This window comes from Chelonoidis abingdonii, chromosome 19, assembly GCF_003597395.2.
Source record: "Chelonoidis abingdonii isolate Lonesome George chromosome 19, CheloAbing_2.0, whole genome shotgun sequence".
In the NCBI taxonomy this organism is placed as follows: domain Eukaryota; kingdom Metazoa; phylum Chordata; order Testudines; family Testudinidae; genus Chelonoidis; species Chelonoidis abingdonii.
The window spans coordinates 1,736,883-1,763,192 of record NC_133787.1 but is presented as its reverse complement, the minus strand read 5'-3'; the positions used below and the strand labels follow the sequence as shown (position 1 = coordinate 1,763,192).

Sequence of the window (26,310 nt, the reverse complement as noted above, 5' to 3'; positions counted from 1 at the left end):
TGATACATGGACTCTGAACTCTTATGTATGCATCTGATTGCTTTGACCATTTAACAACTCTCTTCTTGTTATTTTCTAATAAACCTTTAGTTTCAGACACTAGAGGATTTGCTGGCAGCATGGTTAGCTGGCAGCCTTCAACTATCTGAAGGGGGCTTCCAAAGAGAATGGAACTTGGCTGTTCTCAGTGGTAGCAGATGACAGAACAAGGAGCAATGGTCTCAAGTTGCAGTGGGGAAGGTCTAGCTTGGATATTAGGAAACACTATTTCACTAGGAGGGTGGTGAAGCACTGGAATGGGTTAGCTAGAGAGGTGGTAGAATCTCCATCCTTAGAGGTTTTTAAGGCCCGGCTTGGCAAAGCCCTGGCTGGGATGATTTAGTTGGTGTTGGTCCTGCTTTGAGCAGGGGGTTGGACTAGATGCTTCCTGAGGTCTCTTCCAACCCTAATCTTCTATGATTCTAACAGAGGAGACTGGCCTAGGTTTAAGGGCCAAACCTGTATATTAAGGACTTGCACTATCCAGTGGGGTGAGAAAAACTGCTTAATCTAGATGTTGCCCAGTCTAATAGGGTTGAGAATTTACACCGTTTCTTCTGGTAACTAACTCAGACTTTTTGCCTATCGCTTAAAATCTATCTTTTCTAGTCAATAAATTTATTTTGCTGTTTATCTTTACCAGTGAGTTTGCCTGAAGCATGTGGTAAATCTGCTCAGGTTTGGAAAGGTTGGTGTATATCAACTTTCCATTGATGAAGTGGAGAACCAATTAGTAAATTTGCATTCCCCGTCTTGAGCAGTGCAAGACAGCATATTCCCGAGGTACAGTGCTGGGGGGATTTGGCTGGTCCTTTTCTCTGTGTGATTCATGAGTGGCTCTGGGAGCATTCATGCAATCAGTCTGGGTCGGGGGCTCCATATTCTGTTGTGCTGAGTGTTCACAGTACCTGGAGGGGGGTTTGCTGCTTGTCACTAGCAAAGCATTGTGAGACAGCCCAGGCTGGAGAGTTAAGGGGGCTCAGTGGTCCCACAGTCTGAGGCTCCACTCTGGGCATCCCCCAGGCATGAAAACACATTTAGCCAAATTGCAGGCAACAACTCCCTCTTTTATGAATCTAACCTCACTGTATTTTTTTCTATACTGATCAAAACTGCTCATTCCCTGCGGTCTCTCTTCACCTTCCCCGTGCAGAGGGTTTCCTGTTTTACAGATCTAGGAACTTGAGTGCCTGGCAATGCTTTCAGACTCATCTAACAACTTCCAGATCCTTAATTTAATGTAATTACCAGCCCTTTCTATCACCCTGCCTCTGTTTTATAAATAAATTATTGACTCCCTGCTCCCAGGACACAGGCTAGGAGCAGCACCTCTCCTCTACAGTACTCACTATACTCTACACTCATGCTATGGTGCAGTTAAGAGCTCTGCCTGGAGCTAGGGCATGCACTGCAAGCAGACCTCAGATACGAAATCTGGGCAGAGGGAAGACAGTCGGGCTCACAGCAGGGAGCGGCCAGCAGAGCTGAGACTGGGCTCTCAGCACCACACACTGCCCCTCTTCAGTCGCTGGAAGCGCTCCTGGTAAGGACCTGTGTAGTGGGGCGGACTGCCCCACTCCTTGGGAGAGTGGGCTGGGGCAGGCCAGGGAGCCTGCGCAGCCCAGGAGCCAATTAAAAGAGGACTTATAGGGAGCCAATCAGGGCCCAGATTGCAGACAGCCAATCAGGGCCAGGCTCAGGGGTATATAAAGGCTGCCCAGAGCTAGGTAGAGTCAAGCCTGTCCAGGTCTTTGAAGGGAGAAGGTCAGTCTCCAGGGGGGAGACTAGCACCGCGGACAGCGCAGCGCTGGGCAGGCTCAAGGAGGCTAGAAAGCTCTAGCCCCTAGCCGCCAGGCTGCAGGCCTTGACAGAAAGGGCCTAGCGGGTGCAAGGGGCTGTAGGGGAAGCAGCCCAGGGAAACAGACGGAGGAGGAAAGGAGGAGGACAGCAAGGCTAACGCCAGACGGTCCCTGGGCCGGGACCCAGAGTAGAGGGCGGGCCTGGGTCCCCCCCGCCTCCTTGCAGTACATCCAGCCACAAGCCGTAGAGGCCACGCCAGATCCCTGCCAAGAGGGATTAGACTTGGAGGGCGGGTGGTTGCTTATAAAGGCTGGAATGTGGGACTGCTGACGATCGATCCCCGGAAGGGGAAGCAGATGGACTGAGGGGCACTGCCGGAGGGCGGTGTCCTCGAAGAGGACGCCGCCGAGCAGGGAGCAACGCGGGTCCAGAGACGCCGACAGAGGGCAGAATAACGGATGGGACACCACCAGGAGGGGGCGCTCCACTGGAAATGAGCTAATTCCCAGGAGTGATAAGGGGGAGGAGCCAGGTGGTGAGTCCCGACCCGTTACAACATGAATCACCAATCCAAGGATGATAGTGTGAACATGCACCTCCGCAGTAATTACTGTGGGGGCTGTAAGCTTACCTAATATAAGTCGACTTATGTTTCTAGTTGAGACATACCCAGTAGCTGCTATGGTTTCCCCTGTTCCCCAGAGTGAATGACGCCAAATGCTCTCTCATTCCGGCTACACACACCTGCGTAAATATTAATGGGGAGAGTGGTCAGGAACAAGAGAAAAGAACATAACTAGGCTCTTATATGCAAAGAATGGCCCCTGGAATTCTGTGGCATGAGTAGTTAAAATGTCTCTTTATTAATATACAAATCTAGTAATCTGCAAAACAACAAGGATGGAAATTATTAATTGAAACACAGCATGATATAAATACAGCATACAAAGTAGGTAATAACATGGCACTGGTGGAGAACAGCAAGCCCACCTTTTCTTGTGTACTTGGGAACATCCATTTAGGTCTCCCGGAACTGGATCCAATTACTAAAGGGGTTTCTGTGTCTCCGAAAATATATTCTCACTCTAAATGCTTTAAAAGAGGTGAGGCTGCTGCTCTCCACAAAGGCAGACAATATAGTACAGTAACAACACTGAGATTTTCTACATCCCAAGAGTTCAAAGCAATTAAAAGCATAATTTGTACTCCTAGAAATGATCCATTTATATCCACCTGCTGAAACACATTCTCTTTGGAAGAGGAGAGGTGGTGGTTTGTAATGGCTGAGGAATCATGTTAACATAGTTGATTGTGGCTCTCTCCTGCATCAGATGCATCCATTACACAACATTCATAAGTGTAAGGCACTAGAAAATAGTGAGACTATAAATGTTTTCACAGCTTCAAATCTCCAATTCTTGTTCTGCAGGAGAAATGATGGCACATTTTTTAAAAAAAGTTCACCTAGCCCTATAAACTTGGTTTGGGCGGGTGGGGGGAGCGCAGATGGTTATGAAGGGATGACATTCTGATGGACAAACAAATTGAAGGTGCCACTGAGAATGAAAATAAGAGTCACCCAAAGAAAGTATGCCTAATTCTGTGTGCAGTTCTGAGGGTGGCAGTCTCTGCTCAGGAAAGAACTGTCATGTTTTGTGCTGTACAAGGTGCAACTCTGGAGTTAAGCAGGGAAAGCAGAAGTCCTTGCACAGTACAGCTCAGTTCCCTGGAAAAACAGTGCATCAGTAACAGTGTGGGCTGCCAAGTTCAAGCAGCTGTAACCAAATGTTATCCAGAGCCTGAGGTAAAGATCAGGCAAAGAGGAAGAAGGCTGCTTACATAAATGATGATCCAGGCCCTAACTAAACATTTCACTCAGACTGTTATTTGGGCCAATCCATTAGCAGATCTGACAGCAGACACCATGTTCTGGAGGGAGAGGTGCCAGCGAAACATCACTAAGCATGCTATGAAACTGTGAGAAAACTGCATGCCTGGGAGCTAGGCTGTAGAGATCAATCCTCAGTGTCAGGAGTAAGTTTGCCTCCCTCAGATAGAGCTTGCATCACTGCTCTTCTGAGAGAGTACATGTGACCAGACCTCTATTCAACTTTCTCTGTAGCCATAACAGCAGCCAAGACAGCCAGTTTTGGACCCCAGAGAGATGAATCCGCATCGACACATGACCCTACCACAGTAGAATTGCACTCAGTAAAAGGTGTAAATGCAATTATACCAGTGGAACAGAATCAGAGCTAGGTCCAGTCAAGAGGATCCAGTTGGCTCCCACCACACTTAAAAGATTTTGTAGCATAGAAGGAATCTTGACCATGTCCTTAAGAGATGCAAGAGCCCGTGATTGTCCCTTCTAGGCTACATAACAGAACTGCGCCATAAGCATGTGGAGGCAGCTCCCGGATAACCACTGTATTTGTAACAGAGGTGGGTATCAAACACATACTTGGCAAGATCAGTTGTTTGTTGTCATTTGGTGAGGAAGCTGTTCATATACAATCATGCGTACCTTTCTCTCTGTAACCTTCATGATCTCCCTTGATGCACATACCTTCTTAGGTGAATCATCTTAGACAGGAACTGTTATACCAGCAATATAGAAATATTGCACACTTTATTTTGCAATTCCAATGCAAGCCTTCACATTAGTAATGTAATAAAGTGAAGTATTTAAATATACAAGAGTCAAGAAATCCAGAAGTTACCTGAATAAACAAAGAGACTGGACAAAAGAGCAACATGGTGAAGTTCATGTTGCTCTGAAAGCCTTAACTCCTGAATGCCCTGGCTTGGTGTGTAAACACTAAAGCCTACAGTAATGCAACATTCAGATGGAGAATTTCATTTTGTTTTCTAAAAGCTGGAAAGCAACAGGGCCCTGCTGTGAAGCACATTTTACGCCAGAGGAGGCTCTTTTCTTTAAACAAAGGACCTTAATGACAGTTACACTGGTGTTTTTCTGTTCCCTTTAATTGCACAATTCCACTTTTTGGGGGAAAAAAAAGTGTTACCTACTGACATTTGCTCAAAAATGGAAACTGTGCCTCTGACTAAGTGTTTCCCTACTGATTTAATTCCCACAGCACTTTTGGGAAATTCAACTTCTGCAGCAAAGGAATGCACTCTGGGAACTTTCAACCCCTTCAGCGTTTACTCAACAGCCCCTGCTGGCATTTGTGCCTGCTCTGCAAGTACAGTACATGCAGTAACAAAGCAAGCAATATGCACTGCCTGTGCACAAACATCTAATGTAAAGCATTAAGACATTTACAGACTTGCTAAGTATTCCTTCCTCAAACATGGATTGTGCTCACTGAGGACTACGAGCATACCAAGTTTTTAATATTCAATTGTTTGAGCAAGTTTATTCTTTTTAAGTGTAAAAAATAAGATTTAATTGATTTCCTTAACCCAAACAGCTGAATTAATTTGACTTAAATGGCATTAGGTTTTCTCCCCTTACAAATCGAGAGAGAGAGACAGACAGACAGACATGCACGTGTGTGATGACTGAAGAGAGGTGACTAGAACTGAAATCCCTTCCCAAACTTAGCCAAAATGTTTGCCTCCATAGGCACTATAATAAATATTAGAAAAATAACCTGGGATGACCAAAATCTGAAAAATTATGAATATTTTTCTGTACCCATCAGGATATAAGCCTTTGTTTTAAAAATAAGCAAAACTTTTGCATTTGGAAGGAACTTTCCTTTTTCACCCCTAGATATTGGTTTGTTTTGTAGGGCTTCTGAACTTTTTTAAAGAACAAAACAGATGTGCGATTGGAAAATTTATGAATGACAAAAGAGTAGGTCCAATACTGGGCTTACAGATGTTGATGTTACCTCCTTAGAATTAGGCACCGCTTGCATGAATTTGCCTTTTAATGAGACCGATACTCCAAGCTCTGCATACGCAAGCAGTTCCATCACAACCTCTGATTTGGCTTGACTTCCTTCTAGTAAAAGGAGAGGCAAGGGAGAGAAGTTTATGGTGGAAAGTGAATGTCTGCATTCGTCATTATTATTCAGTGGGCATCTAGCACCGTAAATCTGCATGGAGCCTCACAGAAAATAGACATGCTCCCTTGGCCGAGAGACCTCGTCAACTATTAAGATGAATTCTGGAAATCACAACAGGTTGGGGAGGGAGGAATGAACAAGGGTGAAATGTCGAGAGTGAATCTTGGAAAAATCAGAATGTTACATCTGAGAACAGAGTAGGGAAAATAAAAAACACATGGTGGATGGAAAACCAGCTGAGATAGCTGGAGTGAAAGCAGGGATCTGAATGCAGAGGGATGCTGTGTGCCACTGACAAAGGAAAGTCACTGCAGACATGGAGGGTGTGGGCAGCATGAGAAACAGCATGAAGGAAGGATTGGGAGGAGACAAAGGGAGAACTAAAAAAAGAGAGAGGGCAGAGGGCGGCGTGGGGTGCAGGTAGGGGCAGAGTTGCGTAGCATCTTGAAGCTGAGGAGTTTGAACTTTATGCAGAAAGACCAATAAAGGGATGTGGGATGGACTTGGTTGGAGTTTAGGAAAGGAAGCACTGTGGATACATTGAAAAGGAGAAGGCACTTACAGTAGTCACAGAGAACAAGGCATGAAACAGGATTTTGGCAGTGCAGGGAAGAATGAAGATGCGTTACAAAGGGAAAAGCCACTGGACTTGGTGAGAACTTGGATGAGAGAACAGCAGAAAAACAGAGCAGTCAAAGATAGTAGAGGCTGTGAGCTAGGATGGGTAGGAGGAGAGTGTGATGTGAAAAGAGGGGAAGGGAGATGGAAAAGGAGAGGTAAAGAGAAGACTTAGTCATGTTAAGTTTGAGGAGATGGCTAGATATCCTGGAGGAGGTACTGGGCAGAGGCAGATTGAGAGTCATCAGCACAGAAGTGATGTAAGAGACCATGGTATAGCCAATGAGCTCAGCCAAAGAGGAGAGTGACAGAGAAGAGAGAGAGAGGAACAGGGTCCTGGGGTGAAGAGGGTTCCCAAAGGGAATCCTGAAAGAGCAGCCAGCTTTGCAGAGCACCAAGGGACAGCCCCAGAAATCTAGGGATGGAAGTATCTCTGAAAGTGTGATCCACAGCTGCATATGTTATGGGGAGGGGAAGAGGGGGAGAATGAATATGAAGAAGGGATCCTTAAATTTTTTCCAGTCTTGTGGTGTCAAGGAGGACTGAAAATGCCAACTTTATCAGACAGCACTGGAACTGTGTGTTACAACATCTCCGAAGCTCAGATTCTCATTGCTTTTAAATGAGTTGTTGTTTTCAGTCTTACTTTTCATCAAAGCCAAGATGGCAGCTTCCAAACTTGTTATTTTTTTCTCCCTTATGCACTTTATTCTTTGTAACTAGACACAATAGGTAGAATCTTTACACCGTAGTTCCCCTTTCAGGGTATGAAAGCATTATGGAAAAGGTAGAAGCTCCTTGCATGACCCTGGTGCCTAGTACGGTATTTCACAATCCATCATGTGACTGTCCGCTGGCAAGCACTCAAGTTGTCAAAATCAAAGTATTCGTCAGCAGCACAAAGGGAAAATAAAATCTACCACAGAAAAGGCTAGACTTCAAAGAGCACAGGCACAGAGGCTAACACTTAACCATCCCAGCAGGAAGAGACAGACATGGATGGAATGACACCATGCCAAACAGCCATCCACATTACCATATGTGGGTACTTCAGGGTTAAACAGACCTGGACAGAAAGGTAGCTATTAACTCTGCAAAAGGGCAAAGGTCACCCATGCTACGCAGACAAGTTTATCTTCCTAGGCATGGACCACTTTGGGATGGGGAAGCTATTTTAAAAAATGCTCTTCTTCAGGGATTCCTTATTGCTGTGAGACTAATAGATGCTGGATTTTTGTGTGCTCCTGACCAACTGTGGTCATTAAAAGTTCCACACTATAACACTCCTCCTAAGAAAGTGAAGAGTGTCCTGGTCCAATTCAAACTCAGATAGTTATACTCAGTCTACTCACAATTCTCCACTGTGGTATAAAATATTTTTCACTTTCCCTCCTAAACTGTTATGTAGCACTGACTGTGTAAAGTGACTGATGCGTTCCACTGCAGAACTGCCCTGGTGCTATATAGTAAGGGGAGGCTGAGAAGTTTTCTTTAACCTTGCCAGGTACTAAGTAATAACCTCCTGTGGGTCATCAGCCATAGTCTATATAACAAAGACACAGCAATGAGCCAGATAACGCAAGACAGATCAGGATGATCAGTACTTTGTAGGAGACTTCTAAGGAGAACCACACGTGCTGCAGGAAGTTGTATTAGTGGATTTACTAGGTGGTGTTCTTCTGAATCAGTACTGAACAAATGCCCCAGCTTGGGAGATGTAAACGTTATGAGGTGGCCGTAAAACAAAGACCCTGCTCACTTTGTCATGACAGACCTTATGGCACATTAAGTTAAAACTGAAGTGCTAGCCCTGTATGCTGGCCAAATTCCAATTCAGGTGATAACGCTGCTAGAGTAATTTTAGCTAAACAGTATTAACCAGGTATAATATTCCCTCCACAAGTAAACTACTATGCCCAGTACTGCTTCTGTGTCCTGTCAAATGGCTGTGATGTTCTACCCCAACTGTGGTTGCATTTCAAGTCATGAGGGAAGTTATTCATGGGAATAAACTTGAAAGTCACTTTGGGATCCTGAAGGAGACAACATTATTATTATTCTTTTAGAACAGTATTAACTGCCATTTACAAAGGAAGCCATATTCAGCACAGAGGGCCACTGCAGGAAGAAAACAGCCATCCACAGCAAGTGTATCCATGTCCTACCACAATGCAGACCCCATTCCGTGTTGCCTCCTGCCTGCCAACAGAGACCCTGCCAAGAAGTGCTGTCATTTGAGTTTCCAATTCCTTCTCTAGTCCATGCCCTTCCCAGTGCTCCACTCCCAAAAGCTGTGACAACTGCACAGCTCTTTACTATTTGGGAAGCCTCCCCTGGCAACCAGTTCTTTACAATTAAAATGTGTCAGTCTCCCAGCTTCCCTCTCTTCCTACCCCCAGCAGCAGCAGTAAAAAGCCAGCTTCCAGTGTATGGGAGGCAAGGTCTGGGACATTACCACTTCTACACTAGCAGGACAAAGACTTGATGGAAGCCAGGAAAGGAGAAAAACTTCAAAGGACAGGAATCCAAGCCAGGTCTTGAGTAGTGCTGTACTTATATATAACATTACTGATGCTCACCCAATGACAGGAAAAGCGAGTGCCAAAGCAAAGTAAAATTCTGGCTCAAAGACAAACAATTCAGCTAGCTCAGTGATCACAGACATCAATCTCAAACGGTGCTACTTCCTAGACAGAAAGATGCTAGCTTTGGTGGAAGGGCTGTGAGAACCACAGAGTGGGGGAACCAGAAGAGAGAGCGTGTGTGTGTGGCAGGGGGGTTTACTGGAGATGTTTTAATGGATAATTTTAAAATAAGGGAAGGGAAAATGCATTACTATGATCTAGCTGATAACGGGAGGAGGAAGAATTTAAGAGACAAATCCATAAGATACAATTTAGCATTCTTCATCTACTTTCTTTCCCATTCCATTATAACTATTTGCCATCAGTGCAGAGCTGTCAGCTTCAGAGTGGGTGGATCGCCGCTCTGTAGTCTGGAGTGTCTGTGTGAGTTTCTGCATGATGACTGTGCAGAGAGATTTTGCTGAGGCAAGACAATTCAAAGATCCTTACTCACTTCCTCTTCTAACCGCAGGGCCCTGCATAGTGAATCAACTACCTTCAACCAGGTAATATTGTGATGGGGAAGATATGAATGCAACAGATCTGATGAGAAGGGCAGGAGACATGCTATGGGCCAATGGGCATAGCTGAGAGACATTGCCACCCTTACCAGGAGCATAGTGTTTTGCCTCTGCAGCACTCAGAGCACCATAGGTTCAAGGAACCAAACTGGGACCTCAACTCTAATCTCCAAGTGGTCAGCAGTATGTTGTTTTAAGGCTGCTGGCTGAAAATGCAAGACTCCATCCCTTTCTCTGCTCTAGTTTCCCAAACACAATCCTCACAGCCAACTCTAATGCTTGGTGTGTAAGCCAGACAAGTGTGCTTGCTCAAACACATGAAGCAAAACAAAGGAGAAAGAAGGAGAATCCACAGAGAATCCACTTTGCAGCTGAAACAAAAGCACCATTGCAATAGTGCCATAAGTAGCCAAGAGTCTAGTGTCTCGGTTTTTGTTGGAGAGAGACATTTTCACTAAGAATAAAAATACAATGTTCTGCCCCCTTGTAGGAGTGAAGCACATATGTTGATCTTCACTTACTCAGAAAAAGCCATTCCCTTTCAGTGACTCAACACAGAAGAGGAAACTTATCAGCGCTATTTTGTCAGTTGCACAGCCTCATGATCAAGCCTCTTAGACTCACACCCTGGAAGGGAAAAAGAGGAGGGCAGTGATGGCCTGGAACCCACCAAAACCTGCCCGTTCGCCGCTGGTCACACAATGTTGCTGTTGCGCCTTGTGTGGTGCCATTGAGGTAGCTGATTGTTCTATTGCTCTGTGCATCAATGCACTGACCCCTTTGAATTGTGGACTGGAGGATCTCAGAGGAACTGGCTTGCAAGAAGGAACCTCTTTATTTGGCCCTGTGTGCACCCTATGGTAGGTCTGGTCTCTCCACTGCAACCAGCAGGTGAGGTTACACCAAAGGGTTTAGCCAGGGGACAGGAAAACAGAGCTACAGGCCAGCAAACACCTACTGTTCTAGGCTGCAGGCAACAGGGGAATGGGAGGGGTACCGTCCTCAAGACTTCACTTGCATCCCTCTCAACAACCATTGGGGTACAGCCTAGGGTTTCTGGAGGTGCTTGCTCCCATATGGGCTTTCAGATGTACACTCAACACCATGCTGCTGCCACAGGGGAAGTGAGGTGTGGGAACATGGCACAGGAAGGCATAAGGGGGCGAGAGAGAGAGAGAGAGAGAGACTGGATGAGGGGGTGAAAGGGTTTGAAAAATTAGTTCTACAACGTACAAAATGTCACACACCCAATAAGTTTAAAAATGAAAAGAGCAAGGGGAAGAGGAAGCGGAACTGTATGGGTTGAAGAATGAGGGAGACTGTGGGGAAGGAGAGGAGGATGGTGACAGAGACTCCAGTTATGGAGAAGGGGTGGGGCCAGGTGGTTCTACTTCCCATGGTAGCCACTCAATTCCATCTCGTCCTTGCGGCGACGCTGTGTGAAGAGGGAGCTGAATGGGTAGAGCTTGGCCTTAGCCTGGAAGCGTTGCCCAGCAATGTCAATCTCATACTCGCCCCGGTTAATGAAGTCGGGTGTCACCACCAATGCCTCCCTGGTTTCCTTGTCCAAGTTCTGCACAAAGCCCAGGCAGACATGGCGCTCCAGGGTGTAGCTGTAAGCACTGCTGGTGGTCTTGCCCACGTAGTGGCCATTGCGGTAAATGGGCTCTCCCCACCAGGGCCAGAGATCAAGGTCTGTGTCATGATCCTCCAGAATGAACATGGTGAAGCGCTTGCACACACCGTCCTGCTTCTGCTGCATCAGTGCATCCCGGCCTATGAAATCAGTCCCCTGGAGAGAGAAGGAAAGGCCAGCTGATGAAGAGCACGTGATCTGTGCCAGACTCAGCTGCTGGATTTTAAGTGACAGCTGCTTAGTGATACAATGTCAGCCTAGGCCCATGCAGCATGGAAACACTACCCACTGAAACTGGTCCCTTCCCAGCTGCAAAGAAACAGGAGCTGGAGAGTCACTCACATGTTTTGCCTTCCCTCGTTTTCAGCTGCTGAACTACATTAAACAGGCATAAAAAAATACAAAAACATAGCAGGTGCAGTTAAATTCATTCCAGGTTTACCGGTATTACTGATTCCAGCAGGCTCCCCCATTTTATCAAGTATAAATTGTTGGAACTGGCAATACCTCTAAAAGCTGAATGAACACCCACTGTACTTTCTTAGCATTACATTCAGTGTAAACAATTACTGCAGTTGCCGCAAAGATGTGATCTGGTCACTGATAGGCGGGGACAGTGTGCACACAGTCAGCAATAGTCAGCATGCAATCTCTATTAATATGTGGTCCAAAGCTAATGTTATGGGAAAAAATGGAGGATTGCTGCCTTCCAGTTCTCTCCACCTAGAGGTGTTTTAGAACGGCTACTGCTGGCCCTCTATTTATTATTTTCTCTTTCAATCCCTTGTTTTCTCCTTAGTTCAGCTGTAGCTTTTCATTTTTTTGGGTGTGTTTTTAAAAGGGTGGGATTTTGTTATATTTTGTTTCTCTCCTATAGTCTAGCGCCACAAGCACTTTGTTGGAAACTATGAACAAAGCAATCATTCTCCACTTCCTGGATTAGCATGGATAATCGTTTTAGAGTTAGATAGTAGCAATTTACGGTTTGGCTATACTGTGAAATTAATTCGGATTAAGGAAGAATGTGAACTTAAAACAGAATAAACATTCCCGATTAACTCGCTGTTTGGACGTTCTCATTCCAGAATAAGAGTGCCTTATTCAAAATAGCTTAATCCTCTTCCAAATGGAGTTAATTAGGAACAGCTATTCTAGAATCACTCAAGCCTTTAATTTACAATCAGGGGACTGCAGGCTGTTTCACAAAGCTGGGCAGATATTGTTATTATCCCTATTTTACAGATAAATAAACAGGGCATAGCAGTTCAGTGACTTGCCTGAAGTCACATGTAGCAAGTGGCAGAATCAGGAACAGAAACCAGGTCTCCGGACTCTCAGATCCCTACTCCAGTCACTATATCGCACTGCAGAAAGCAGGTGGCCAGATGTGCACCCCAAAGCAAGCAAGGCTGAAAGTAGATACAGGGAAGAGGAAGTTACTCACCTGTGCAGTAACTGACGTTCTTTGAGAGGAGTGTCCCTGTGAATGCTCCACTCCAGATGTTGGTTTGCCCCCTGCGCCTTCTCTACAATGGAGGCTACCCCAACTCTGAAGTAGAGGGGAGGAGGGTGCGCAGTGGAGCACCCACAGGGACACTCATCTCAAAGAACATCAGTTATTGCACAGGTGAGTAACCTCCTCTTCTTCTTCAAGAGATGTCCCTGTGGGTGCTCCACTCCAGGTGACTGAAAAGCAGTGTATCTCAAGGAGGTAAGGACTTCGGATCTGGTAGGAATACGGTAGATAATACAACTCTGCCCAACCGTGTGTCACAGAGAGGGCCTTGAGTAAGGGCATAATACTTGACAAAGGTATGTTCAGAAGTCCAAGTGGCTCCTTTACAAGTGTCAGATAAAAGTTTGCACAGAAAAGCCACGGAGGTAGCTACGGATCTAGTGGAGTGAGTTCTGATGGAGGCTGGAGGAGTTGCATCCTTTATTTGATAGCACAGTCAGATAAAATTCGAGATCCAACTGGAAAGTTTTCGGGTAGAAATAGTTGTCCCTTTGGAGTGCTCCGCAATGGAGACAAAGAGTCTGGAAGAGTTCCTAAAAGGTTTGGTTCTGTCTAAATAAAGGGACAGAGCCCTGCATACATCCAATGTATTCATCACGGATTTGAAGGAATTTGCATGCGGTTTAGGGAAGAAGGTTGATAGTGTATAGGGTCACTGATTGAAAGGATGAATGCACTTTTGGAAGAAATTTGGGGTGTAGTCAGAGGGTAACTGTCCTTAAAAAATATTGCATATGGTGGGTCCACCATGAGAGCTGCTATGTCTCATGCGCATCTGGCGGAGATGACTGATACTAAAAATGCTGTTTTCATGGAGACGTATAAAAGAGAACATGTTGCTAGTGGCTTGAAAGGTTGTTGAGTCAAGCATGTTAATACTAAATGGAGGTCCCAGGGTGGGGAAGGGGGGTTAATGTCCGGGTATAGTGATTGGAGCCCTTTGAGAAAACACTTGGTGATTGGATGGACAAAAATAAAGGTATCATTGATCTTGTGGTGAAAGGTTGTAATAGTAGCTAAGTGGACCTTGATGGAGATGAAAGAAAGGCCAGAGTGCTTAAAGTCTAAGAGGAAGTCAAGTATTAGTGGAAGGGGTGCGGAAGTGGGAAGAGTTTGTTTGGTCAAGCACCATTGTGTGAATCACTTCCACTTTCAGAGATAGGTGGTGCGAGCAGATGGTGTTCTGCTATGTAAAACTACAAGCTAAATATGAGCCAACAGTGTGATGCTGTTGCAAAAAAAAGCAAACGTGATTCTGGGATGCATTAACAGGTATGTTGTGAGCAAGACACGAGAAGTCATTCTTCCACTCTACTCTGCGCTGGTTAGGCCTCAACTGGAGTATTGTGTCCAGTTCTGGGCACCGGATTTCAAGAGAGATGGGAGAAATTGGAGAGGGTCCAGAGAAGAGCAACAAGAATGATTAAAGGTCTTGAGAACATGACCTATGAAGAAAGGCTGAAAGAACTGGGGTTTGTTTAGTTTGGAAAAGAGAAGACTGAGAGGGGACATGATAGCAGTTTTCAGGTATCTAAAAGGGTGTCATCAGGAGGAGGGAGAAAACTTGTTCACCTTAGCCTCTAATGATAGAACAAGAAGCAATGGGCTTAAACTGCAGCAAGGGAGATTTAGACTGGACATTAGGAAAAAGTTCCTAACTGTCAGGGTAGTTAAACACTGGAATAAATTGCCTAGGGAGGTTGTGGAATCTCCATCTCTGGAGATATTTAAGAGTAGGTTAGATAAATGTCTATCAGGCATGGTCTAGACAGTATTTGGCCCTGCCATGAGGGCAGGGGACTGGACTCGATGACCTCTCGAGGTCCCTTCCAGTCCTTGAATCTATGAATCTATGAACATGCTAGTTCCTTTTGTGAGAACCACGTAGGAACCAAGCTTTAAGGTGGAGCATGGATAGGTTGGAGTGGAGAAATCGGCCGTGTTGCTGTGACAAGAGGATTGGAATGAGGAGCAGTGGAATCAGTGGGCGAATTGACATCCTGCTGAGGAACGGATATGATGGTTGTCTGGGCCATGACAGGGCAATCAGAATTACCGAGGCACGATCTGTCCATATCTTTGTCAGAAACCTGTGGAGAAGTGGTATTGGAGGAAATATGTACAGTAAGTCTTGGCCCCATGAGATCACAAACGCATCCCCTAAGGAATGTTGTCCCAAATTTTGCTGCAGAGCAGGACTGGGCAATTTCTTGTTCTTCACAGTCTCAAAGAGTCCAGTGTTGGGTAGCCCCAAATGTGGAATATGTTGCGTATGACTGTCTCGTTTACCTCTCATTTGTGATTACAAGGAAATCGTCTGCTTAGCTCATCCACAGTGGTATTCAGGATCCCAGGTAGATAGGAGGCTGATGTTGGTAGGTATGATGTTGTACGTGAGATACCAATTCCAGAGCTTCATAGCTTCTGTGCAGAGCGAGTGATTCCAAGCCCCTTCCTGTCTGTTTACATAAAACATGCAGGTGATGTTGTCTGTCATTATTCGAACATGTTGGTTCTGAATGAATGGGAGGAATTGGTGGCAGGCTGTGGATTAGGGTGGTGAGGGTAACCATTTTGAACTTCTGCTTTTTGATGAATTTGTTGAGCTGCCTGAGGTCGAGAAGTGGTCACCATCCCCTTGTTTTCTTTTCTGTTAAAAAGTAATGGGAATAGAAACCTTTTCCTGTGTGGTGTTCGGGCACGATTTCCACTGCTCCTAACTGAAGCAGATGTTGTACTTCTTGGAGGAGCAGTTGCTCATGAGAAGGGTCCCTGAAGAGGGACGGGGAAGGGGGATGGGAGGGAGGCAAGGATAGGAAAGGGATGTGTAGTGGGGTGGTCACCCGCTTTGGCCTTAAAGGGCTTAAAACAGCCCAGGAGAGAGCTGTGGCTGGGAGCAAGCAGTTCCCAGGCTGATTGGGGAAGCAATGGCCATGCCCCAAACAGGGCCCAGATGGCCCTTAAAAGAGGGCAGTGGGCCAGGAGCAGAGACTCTCTCTGTCTCTAGAGGGAAAAGGACCTGACTGCTGGGAAGCTGAACAGAGCACCTGTGGGGAGCAGGGCTGGGGAACAGGGCAAGGGAGCTGGGGAGCTCCCGCTCGGAAAAGCCCCAGGCTGTGGCCTTGTCAAAGGCCAGAAAAGTATTAGGGTGCAAGGGTGCAGTCCAGGGTAGGCAGAGTCAGATGGTCCAAATCCCCCTTGCCTATGAGTGGCTTTTACACTGCAGTCTGTCTCAGTGAGTGGGGGCTAGACGGTGACTGACAGTAGCCCAAGACTGAGGTGAGGTGAGGATAGTGGCTGGGGGTTCCCCTGGGTGGAGAGACTCGGAGAGCGGGTGTACTGCCAGGGGGCAGTACCCAAAGACAAGGGGCACCAGGTCCAAGAGGGACGCAGGGGCCAGCGGGAGTGAGACTTCAGCCTGCAGAGGGCACTCCGGGTCAAAAGAGCTAATTCCCAGGACGACTGACAGGAGGCAGAGCAGGGGTGAGTCTCGCCCCATTACAGGATGGAATAGCCAATTCTGACAACCTCTATGGACCATTTGTCCGTGGTAACATTCTGCCATTGATGGGAGAATGGGCAGAGGCTGTGTCCAAAAACAGGGGGAGGCGGTGTAAGCCCTGAAGTAGGAATAGTGTTTTCTAAATTCTCAACTAAGGCTTCAAATTTGCTTTAGTCGGAGGGAGTTGAGATGCTGATGATGAATTGGGATGGCGGCATTGATACCTGGGTCTCTGGCATTGCTGCTGTTGTTGCTGCTCATGTGCTCTATGATGTTGTTGGGCGTACGTGACGTAGCACAGACGTTGGTAAGGTTAGTATCAATACTGTCACCTTCTGGTTGTAGGGGGTCTGGATTCTGAGTGACCGGAGCGTTGCCCTTGAGTCCTTCATGGAATGAAGTACCTCGTTCATTGTGGAGGCAAATAGTTTGTCACCATCAAAGGAGAGATCCTCAGTTGTATTTTGGACCTCCCGAGGAAAGGAAGAGGACAAGAGCCATGAACCTCGGCGCATTGCTGTGGCAGTGGATCTTGCTGCAGTATTGGCCGTATCAAGGGGGAGCCTGAAGAGTAGTACGGGAGATAATCTGTCCCTCAGAAACGATGGATATAAATTGTTGCTTTTTTTCCTCTGAAATGTCTGCAATAAATTCCATGAGTTTATAGTAGTTTTTGTGGTCATATTTTGCCACAACGGCTGTATAATTAGCTATGCGGAACTGTAATGTGGAAGACGCATACACCTTACACCCAAGCAGATCTAATTGCTTACTGTCCTTATCAGATGGGCTGGGGAGTGGAAACTGGTGCTTGTTCTTTTGGTTAACTGCTTCTACTACCAGCAAATTTGGTGCTGGATGAATGAAAAGGAATTCAGAACCCTTGGGAGGGATAAAGTACTTTAGATCTGCTTGCTTGAAGGTGAGTAGGCTTGCAGCCATGTTTGCCAGATGGCTTTGGCAGGTTCCATGATGGCTGCATTTATAGATAATGGAATCCTCGAAGAAGTAGATGGTTGCAGGATATCAGTTAGCTCATGTTGTTGTTCAGAAACTTCCTCCAAGTTAAACCTTAGCTCATTGGCAACTCTTTTAAAGAGGTCCTGAATTTTGAAAAATCATCCAAGGACGTCGGAGGAAATATTGCGTCGTCTAGTGTAACTACTGGGTCTATTGGGTTGGAGGAGGTAGACTGTGATTGTTTCTGCAGGTGTGAAGGGACTGCCTGATGTCGTGGCTCAGTGGCAGATGCATCTACTGATGATACCGAGCAGGTCTTGCCCCTGCTTCTGGTGGCATATCAAGTGTGATCCCAAGTATAAGGTGCCCATGGAGCCCAATATTGCCACTGAGCTGGAAAGAACATGGGTGGTGCCATCCATGGGTCTGCATACCAGGGGGCGGGATCCTGGGGGTAGGACTAAGTAGTTTTTTTATGACTCATGTTGATTGGGGTCTATGAATGGAAGATCTGATAGGGTGAAAAGTCTCCCTGCAGCTTCGATTCCTCATCACTGGAGAAGTGGAAATTAGCAGGAGAAACCTGTCTGGACTTGTGCGAGTGTCCGGAGAGAAGCAGGTGTCAAGTAGAGGTGACTGAAGAATGGGTGAGCCCTGCAGGTCCTTTGAGTGATTAAATTGTGGTGCTGCACCACTGTCTGTGGTGAGGGCTGTGAGAGAGGTATTTGCTGTGCAGGAGGGTTCATCTGCACTGGTGTCCTGAGCCTTGTATCACTACCAGCAAGTTCAGAAAGTGACGGTACCAGTATAATGAGAGCAGCCTGCGGAGGGTCAGGCAGCCTAATACATGTCGGCAACACATCTTTTGTGGTGCCAAATGGTGCAGTATGAGAGGCAGGCAGCTGGAAGCCCGAAGCCTCGGCACTAGGGTTTGTGCTACTGCTGCAGCAGCAGACAGGTTTTAGGCAGCAACGGAGGAGCCCGGCACATCAAAAGTGCTGAGTCAGGGAAAGGCCAGAGAGAGGTTGTAGACCTGCCTGGTGAACTTTTGGCTCTTAGTACTTCCCTTACAGGGGAGAGAGGCTGCCGCTTCTTGGAAAATTCTCTCTCCTTTTTTGAGGCGGGGGCTGTGGTGTGCAGCGAGTTGGAGCCAGGTCCAAGGCTGGTCCTAAGGACTTCTGCATAAGGAGCAGTTTAAGTCTTAGCTCCCTGTCCTTACGTGCCCTGGATTTAAGTTTACAGCAGTGGGCATATTTTGGGGGATGTGGGATTCCCCCAAGCATTGTATACATTGGGAGTGACCATCAGAAATGGGAATGGCTTTGCGGCAGGTGAAGCAGCGCTTAAAGTCTGGGGAGCCAGGCACATTGGAAGCGGCTGCTGCTGACAGGAAAAAAGAAAAGGGGGGCGGGGGTTTAGGTAGAGAAAGGAGATAGGGGAAGTTGTATCTAACTAACTGATTGGAAAGCTAAACTAAGAAGGAAATTATTTTAAACAAGGCGAGAGAAAGTTCTCTGACAAGTCTGCTGAGCACCATCTCAGGCCGGGGATGGCAGAGAAGGAACTGGGGAGACTGGTCGCGCATGCTTACTATTGAGGCACGCTCGGCAGGCTCCGCACATGCACTACTGGTATGAATACAGCTGTCAAAATCTCTGAGCGAAGGCGCGGGGCGCACCAACACCTGGAGTGGAGCACCCACAGGGACATCTCTCGAAGAAGGAGGTGCACTCTCTCTCTACTCTGGGGACGCTGGTGCCCTCCTGGTCACATGGTTTGAGTGGGGTACGTATTACTGATATAGTGACAAAAGGGAGCCCAGAACGAAAAGACAAGTCAAACCTTAAAACTCCAGATCAATTAGATCAAGTTCCTGGAGTCGCTACTTTACCAAGAGGGTTCTTACCCCTGAAAACAGGACAAAAATCAGGCATTCTGCTACCTCTCATGCAACTGAGACCCCAAGTTTTAGCAGCCAGAGAGTGGTTATAACAGGTAAGGATCATCACCAGCACCCAAAATATCACTCCAATCTCAACCTAGCCCTTACCATAAGAGCAATTTTTTATGGATGATCCCTGCAAAAAACAGGGTTTGGTGCTCTTGGACTTCCCTATGCTGTTGAACTGACCTCAAATCTTGTTCCATGGGCAGTGCTGGAGCCATCAATGAAACTGGGAAGGGGGACTGGTAGGAGAAAGCTAAACAATAGGCTGAATCCTGCAAGCAGCTGAGTGCTTTCCACAGCCACTGTCCCTATCCAGGTAAAAGGTTCACACTAGGCACAAAGCCATAAACCCTAGTGCCAAAGCGGTTGCTGGGAGATAGGATCTGCAAACACAGCAGATGCGAGAAGAGTTGCATTTCTAATTCTTCACTCACAAGCAGTTGAGATTACTGCCCTAGAGGCTGGAGGGTACAGCATTTGTGTGGTTTCTAGCATCTTTTCAAGATGCAACAGAATCAGTCATTAATACAGACAAAATATTTTCACACGCAAGTTCCTCACTTCCCCATGAAAATATTTGTGTTGGAATCTATCCCTTTAGAGAGCACTCTCTTTTCAGGGCAGTACTGCTTTGCCCTCTTTGTTTCAATCCCATATATCCTGCCTGTTCTTCTGCAAACACTGCTGAGGGAGCTGGTTCAGCCTCAGACACAGTACCTTGTCCAGTTTCACCCGGAATTCACGTCCACATTCCAAAGGGGTGGTGAAAGTGTCCAGATCCTGGCCCCAGAACGCAAAGAACTTTTCAATGCGTAAGCTGCGTAGTGCGTAATAGCCAGCATTCCGGATCCCGTACTTCTGTCCCACGCTCATCAACTCATTGTACACATGCAGAGCATACTGCAGGGAAGAATTAACACATCAGGATTACCAGCACATGCAGCATCAGAGAAGATAAAGGGACAATCTGCCACACCAAGAGGCAGACTCCAGTACCCTGTCTCCAGAGCAATGCTTCACAGGAAAGACTCCAAAAGGTACCTGCACAATTGTGTAATGCTGCGCAAAGCAGGGAAACTCCTTCCTGTCCCTTTCAGAGACCAGCTCCCACAGTAAAGACAGATTTGACGACCCTGTCTGAGTTAGTATTACTACAAATAAGGGCCATATAATTATGAACCCGTCCTTTAAAAGCCAGCCATGGTATGGGACATGAATGCTATGCTTCAGTGACTTCCACAGCCTGACTACAAACTGTAGGGAGGAGCATTTTATTTATTTGTTCTTACATTTGCCAGCTATTATTTCCATTGAATGGGTCAATATTCCCATAACTGGCTTTGAATAATATTCAACTCCCATAATCTTGGGTTCATCTGCTGTAGTTTCCCTACCCCCACCTCCTTCTGTCCTACGGTTTCATCAGACCCAGACCTTGCACGGAGTGCCCATGACTACATAACAGTGTTTGATCTTTTACATGCACTACAAGAACTACAGCAGTATGATTTGGACTCCAAGGGCAGAAAATAGTCCGGCCTGGTAAACCTACCTTTTATACACATGGCTAAGTATTGACTCTTGCAAGCAAACACGTTCAACTGAATGTAAGGCAGCATTAATCTCACTTCCAGAATTCAGAGGGTCTAGCAAAGGCACTTGTATACTTCAGACTACAAAATGCCATTCTCCATGCCAAAAGGGTCAAAGTTAACTATACCCACCCAAGCAGGAAAGAAGCCTATTCACACTTCGTAAGATGGAAGTGTTAAGGACTGTACTGACTGGTTAAGGCTTATAAACCAATCTACCTCTATAGGGATGTATAGCATGAATCCAGGTTCTCCTGTGTGTGTCATGCTCATCACACGGATCCCATTAGCATACCCCACGCTCATTTCCTGCAGAAAGGGAGAATTAAAGAGAGAAAAGCAAAGTTCAGACTGGACCATGGCATCTAAGATCCAGAATGAGGGCCCCCGCCCCCCTCCACACACATGCGCGCACACACTGCAAATACCATGGGCTAAACCTTTTCCCCTTCCTCATCTTAGCTCACTTCAAAAGTGAAGTTTAATTCAAACAAGGAGATTTGATCAGTTCTTATTTCCTGAGGCTGATGGTTTCCAGGGCATTTGCTATTTGCACTAACATATATCTCATTAGGAGAGCCATAAACACTAGTGCCAAAGATGTTGCAAAAACACATGGGAAGAGTTGCATTTCTAATCCTTCACTCACAAGCTGTATGAGAAAGATGCCCACTTTTATACCGATCATAAATACTGGCAGAGCTGTGGACATCCACCTCTTGTTTTAAGAAGAGTTTCCTCAGAGGACAAGAGAGTGGATCCTGTGGTGGGAAGGAAGAGGCATAATTCATTTTGAGGTTATTTGGGGCCAGGTTCAGTGGAAAAACTGCTTTGTCCATGGGTGCTCTCCAGTCAGATATATCAGAGAACAAACAATGGACTGTTTCTGTTAGAATGTCGTGTGTTACAGGCCATTACCCTCTGATCCCACTGAGGGTTACCAAAAGAAACTACACCATTTGCTCAAGAAACTCCCTGAAAAAGCACAGGAACAAATCTGCACAGACACACACCCCTAAAACCCCGACCAGGGGTATTCTATCTGCTACCCAAAATCCATAAACCTGGAAATCCTGGATGCCCCATCATCTCAGGCACTGGCACCCTGACAGCAGGACTGTCTGGCTATGTAGACTCTCTCCTCAGGCCCTACACTACCAGCACTCCTAGCTATCTTCGAGACACCACTGACTTCCTGAGGAAACTACAGCCCATTGGTGATCTTCCTGAAAACATCATCTTGGCCACTATAGAGACTGAAGCCCTCTACATCAACATTCCACACAGAGATGGATAACAAGCCGTCAGGAACAGTATCCCAGTAATGTCACGGCAAACTAGGTGGCTGAACTTTGTGACTTTGTCCTCACCCACAACTATTTCACATTTGGGGACAATGTATACCATCAAGTCAGCAGCACTGCTATGGGTACTCACATGGCCCCACAGTATGCCAACATTTTTATGGCTGACTTAGAACAACGCTTCCTCAGCTCTCCATCCCCTAACGCCCCTACTCTACTTGCGCTACACTGATGACATCTTCATCATCTGGACCATGGAAAAGAGAAGATCTTGAGGAATTCCACCATGATTTCAACAATTTCCATCCCACCATCAACCTCAGCCTGGACCAGTCCACACAAGAGATCCACTTCCTGGACACTACAGTGCTAATAAGCGATGGTCACATAAACACCACCTATACTGGAAACCTACTGACCTCTATACTTACCTACATGCCTCCAGCTTCCATCCAGACCACACCACATGATCCATTGTCTACAGCCAAGCTCTAAGATACAACAACAGCATTTGCTCCAACCCCTCAGACAGAGACAAACACCTACAAGATCTCTATCAGTGTTCTTACAACTACAATACCCACCTGCTGAAGTGAAGAAACAGATTGACAGAGCCAGAAGAGTACCCAGAAGTCACCTACTACAGGACAGGCCCAACAAAGAAAGTAACAGAATGCCACTAGCCGTCACCTTCAGCCCCAACTAAAACCTCTCCAGCACATCATCAAGGATCTACAACCTATCCTGAAGGACGATCCCTCACTCTCACAGATCTTGGGAGACAGGCCAGTCCTGCTTACAGACAGCCCCCCAACCTGAAGCAAATACTTACCAGCACACACACAACAAAAACACTAACCCAGGACCTATCCTTGCAACAAAGCCTGTTGCCAACTCTGTCCACATATCTATTCAGGGACACCATCATAGGACATAATCACATCAGCCAACTATCAGAGGCTCATTCACCTGCATATCTACCAATGTGATATATGCCATCATGTGCCAGCAATGCCCCTCTGCCATGTACATTGGCCAAACAGACAGTCTCTACGCAAAATAATAAATGGACACAAATCACATGTCAAGAATTATAACATTCAAAAACCAGTCGGAGAACACTTCAATTTCCCTGGTCACTCGATGATAGACCTAAAAGTCGCTAAAATTACAACAAAACCCCTCCCCAATTGTCTACCTTAACAAACCCCATACCCCTCACTATTGAATTTTCCCTGTTTTTTGCATTTTCTTAATAAAGCTTATTTTGCACCCCACCTGTGTGGTAATTGCTCCCCAAGATCCCATATACCTGCTGGCAGGGACACTGTTACTCACACTTTCTTGTCAACTGTTGGAAATGGGCCATCCTGATTATCACTACAAAAGTTTTTTTTCTCCTGCTGATAATAGCCCACCTTAATTGATTAGCCTCGTTATAGTTGGTATGGCAACACCCATTTTTTCATGTTCTCTGTGTATATATATCTTCCTACTGTATTTTCCACTGCACACATCTGATGAAGTAGGTTTTAGCCCACGAAAGCTTATGCTCAAATAAATTTGTTAGTCTCTAAGGTGTCACAAGTACTCCTGTTCTTTTTGCTGATACAGACTAACACAGCTACCACTCTGAAAACTGACATACCAGTTAGAACTACAGCTACACAGAATAAAGTCCATTTCAAAGTTCTGCTGTATATTCAGTAAGTTGATTTTAAAGGTAGATAATAAAAATATCCACAATGAGTAGTGCTAAGTACCTAGTTCAGTTATCTCAGTAATTCTAAGTATTTGTACTCTCATCTGTAAATGCAAGTCACCCACCTTGCAAAAGAGAGAGGGGAAGTGTTCTGGAGTCATCGGGACATAGGATAATTCTGACAGCACGTCCACTGCACGAGGGCCAATCAGATTGAGAGCTAGATGGAGAAAGGAAAAGGTTTTCTACTACTGAGTAATCAGATGGATGAAGGGGAAGGTTCCATCTGGCCGCATGCTTACCTTACTTTTTTCCAGTCTCTGATTTCTGTATCAATTGTTGCTATGGGCAACAATTACAAGATTTTATAGAGATTAACAGAAACTAAAAATGGAAAAAGATCTTCCAGGGGTCAACTAGCTGCTCTCTTGGGAGCCTGTGAGGAAGTGGAAGCAACATCCAAGCATATGCATATTGGAAGGAACAGTTTGAACTACTCAGACACATTACTGGGTTCTATGTAACCATTCAGGAAAAAGACCTGACCATCATGGTGGACAGATTACACAACTGATTAGTGTGCAGTGACAGGGGGGGAAAAAAAAAAGCATGCAGAATTTCAGGGCAATTTCACCTCTGCCTCCAGGCATGTCTTACCGGTGTACTTCCAGGTCACATCCTCCAAGAGCAAGTTACTGTCATTAGGCATATGCTTTTTGAGCCAGGCCCAGCAGTGGACTTGCTGGTCAGTAGGAGAAATCATGAAGAAACTAGAATAGAAAATTAAAAGCAGGACAGTGACTGGATGGCCATAAGGTGAACCTATTTTGTTCTGTCTCTGGGATACAGCACCAAAACTTACTTCTCTGAACTCTGGAGCCAGGCAGTAATCCCTCGAGCAAACAAGAACAGAGGCAAATTGCTTTGCTAAGACCATGTATAAAGTCACTCTCACAATGGGAAATCCCAACCTTGGAGTGTTAAGAGTGCTGGTGATTTATTTAGGGAATAGAGGCACAAGAACAGGACTAGAGACAGTACCAATTGTTAAAGAACATGGGGCATCTCAAATGTCATGACCACAGTGCGAAGAATTAACTATTCACACCTCTTTGAGCCACCAAGATTCTAGCTACTCCAATAATCAATAAGTGGTTCTACTCCCTGTGTAATTTCCTGTTTCAGGAGAAATGAGTGAAAAGCCACCTGTCAGTACACCTTGGGGGATTATTGGTATCAGTTTCCAAGAAAACAGAATTCAATTTGATACAGTAAAATGAATGTTATTTATATTCATATCTCTGAAGACCTAATACACTTTTATTTGGGTTAATGTCTTTCATACAAAGTGAATCCCAAGTGCTTTACTGAGTTAGATACAACAGCTGAAGAAATGAATAATGGGAGGAAAACTACGAGGGTCACACAAATGCTTTCACCTGGTATATGAAAACACACGGAGAACTGCTGCAATGATGAGATAAAAAGAAACTGTTCCAGATAGCAAGAGCTGCAGAGGAGAAGGTTCTCAAACAAACAATAGGGAGATTACTCAGCAGGACATAAAGAAAGCTTGACGCTGTGAGAAGGGAATGGAGAAGATATAAGCTATGTAAGATAGATTGGAACATATCGATGGAGAGTTTTAAAATTGAGGGAAGCTTTTGACTAGATCCTGAAATGAATGAGAAATCAGTGGAGCTCTCCAAGCACCAGGTCATGTGCTCATGCTACACTGAACATCTATAGGGTGAGGGCAGGCAACAGAAGTTTGCAGAGGCTACAGTCTGGAGAGCTGATGATCAGGGAAGTTGTTACTACAACATATATGGAGTTAAATAATCAAGGAGAGAGAAGGTGAGGGTTCAGCGCAGTTATTCTGGCACGGCTGCCTAGAATCCAGCATGTGTGCATTCTGTCTTGTATTTTATAATTAGGAAAACATTAACAATAGCTTCAAAGGATTGCTGAACAGAATTTACCTTCCCTTTGAGAAGCTTAATATTTCAGACTCTAAACAGACTGGTCATGTCCTTTTAAAAACATACGTTTATTACTGCACCAACAGAGAAAAGACAGTTGTCCCCCATGTTGCTTTGTTACAAACAGTCGTTTTCCTGGGTTAGGAAATTAGGACTCTGTGGGGATGGAGAAATCAGACTTCACTGCATCAAAGGACTATTAAAAGGGAAAGAAAATGAAGACGTTGATTTATCTGCAATAAGAGGTACTACGGAAACTGAGATTAACGCCAAGAACATGGAGGGACTGACTTAAATAAGGATGCTGCTGTGCAGACTTGCCTGCGCTTGTTTAATCGTGCAATGCTGCAGTCATTCTCATACCCTCCTCCTTCATTGAGCATGCCTGTGTGCACAATGTGCCCGACTGGCACATCCAGGTCATTTGAGAAGAGATACTGCAGAACCTCCAGTGCCTGATCCCCTGTGGACTGCAGAGATTGAGATAGAAAGAGAAGATCAGGCCAGCTGGCTGAGCAACGAGCTGCAG

The 26,310-nt window shown here is 45.7% G+C and overlaps 1 protein-coding gene across 5 annotated transcripts in view; it reads right to left on the bottom strand.

Annotated features, from left to right (window-relative positions):
* Positions 1-2,677: 2,677 nt before the first annotated feature.
* PDPR (pyruvate dehydrogenase phosphatase regulatory subunit) overlaps positions 2,678-26,310 on the bottom strand; it is a 77,119-nt gene continuing 53,486 nt past the window's right edge. For all 5 annotated transcript variants that reach the window (XM_075073752.1, XM_032770334.2, XM_032770333.2 and 2 more), the window contains 6 exons: positions 26,103-26,251; positions 24,457-24,569; positions 23,925-24,019; positions 21,013-21,102; positions 19,919-20,101; positions 2,678-11,431 (listed from right to left, as the gene is read on the bottom strand). In XM_075073752.1, coding sequence (XP_074929853.1) covers positions 11,027-11,431; positions 19,919-20,101; positions 21,013-21,102; positions 23,925-24,019; positions 24,457-24,569; positions 26,103-26,251 — 1,035 coding nt within the window. In that variant the 3' untranslated portion in view covers positions 2,678-11,026. The remainder of the gene's footprint in view (positions 11,432-19,918; positions 20,102-21,012; positions 21,103-23,924; positions 24,020-24,456; positions 24,570-26,102; positions 26,252-26,310) is intronic.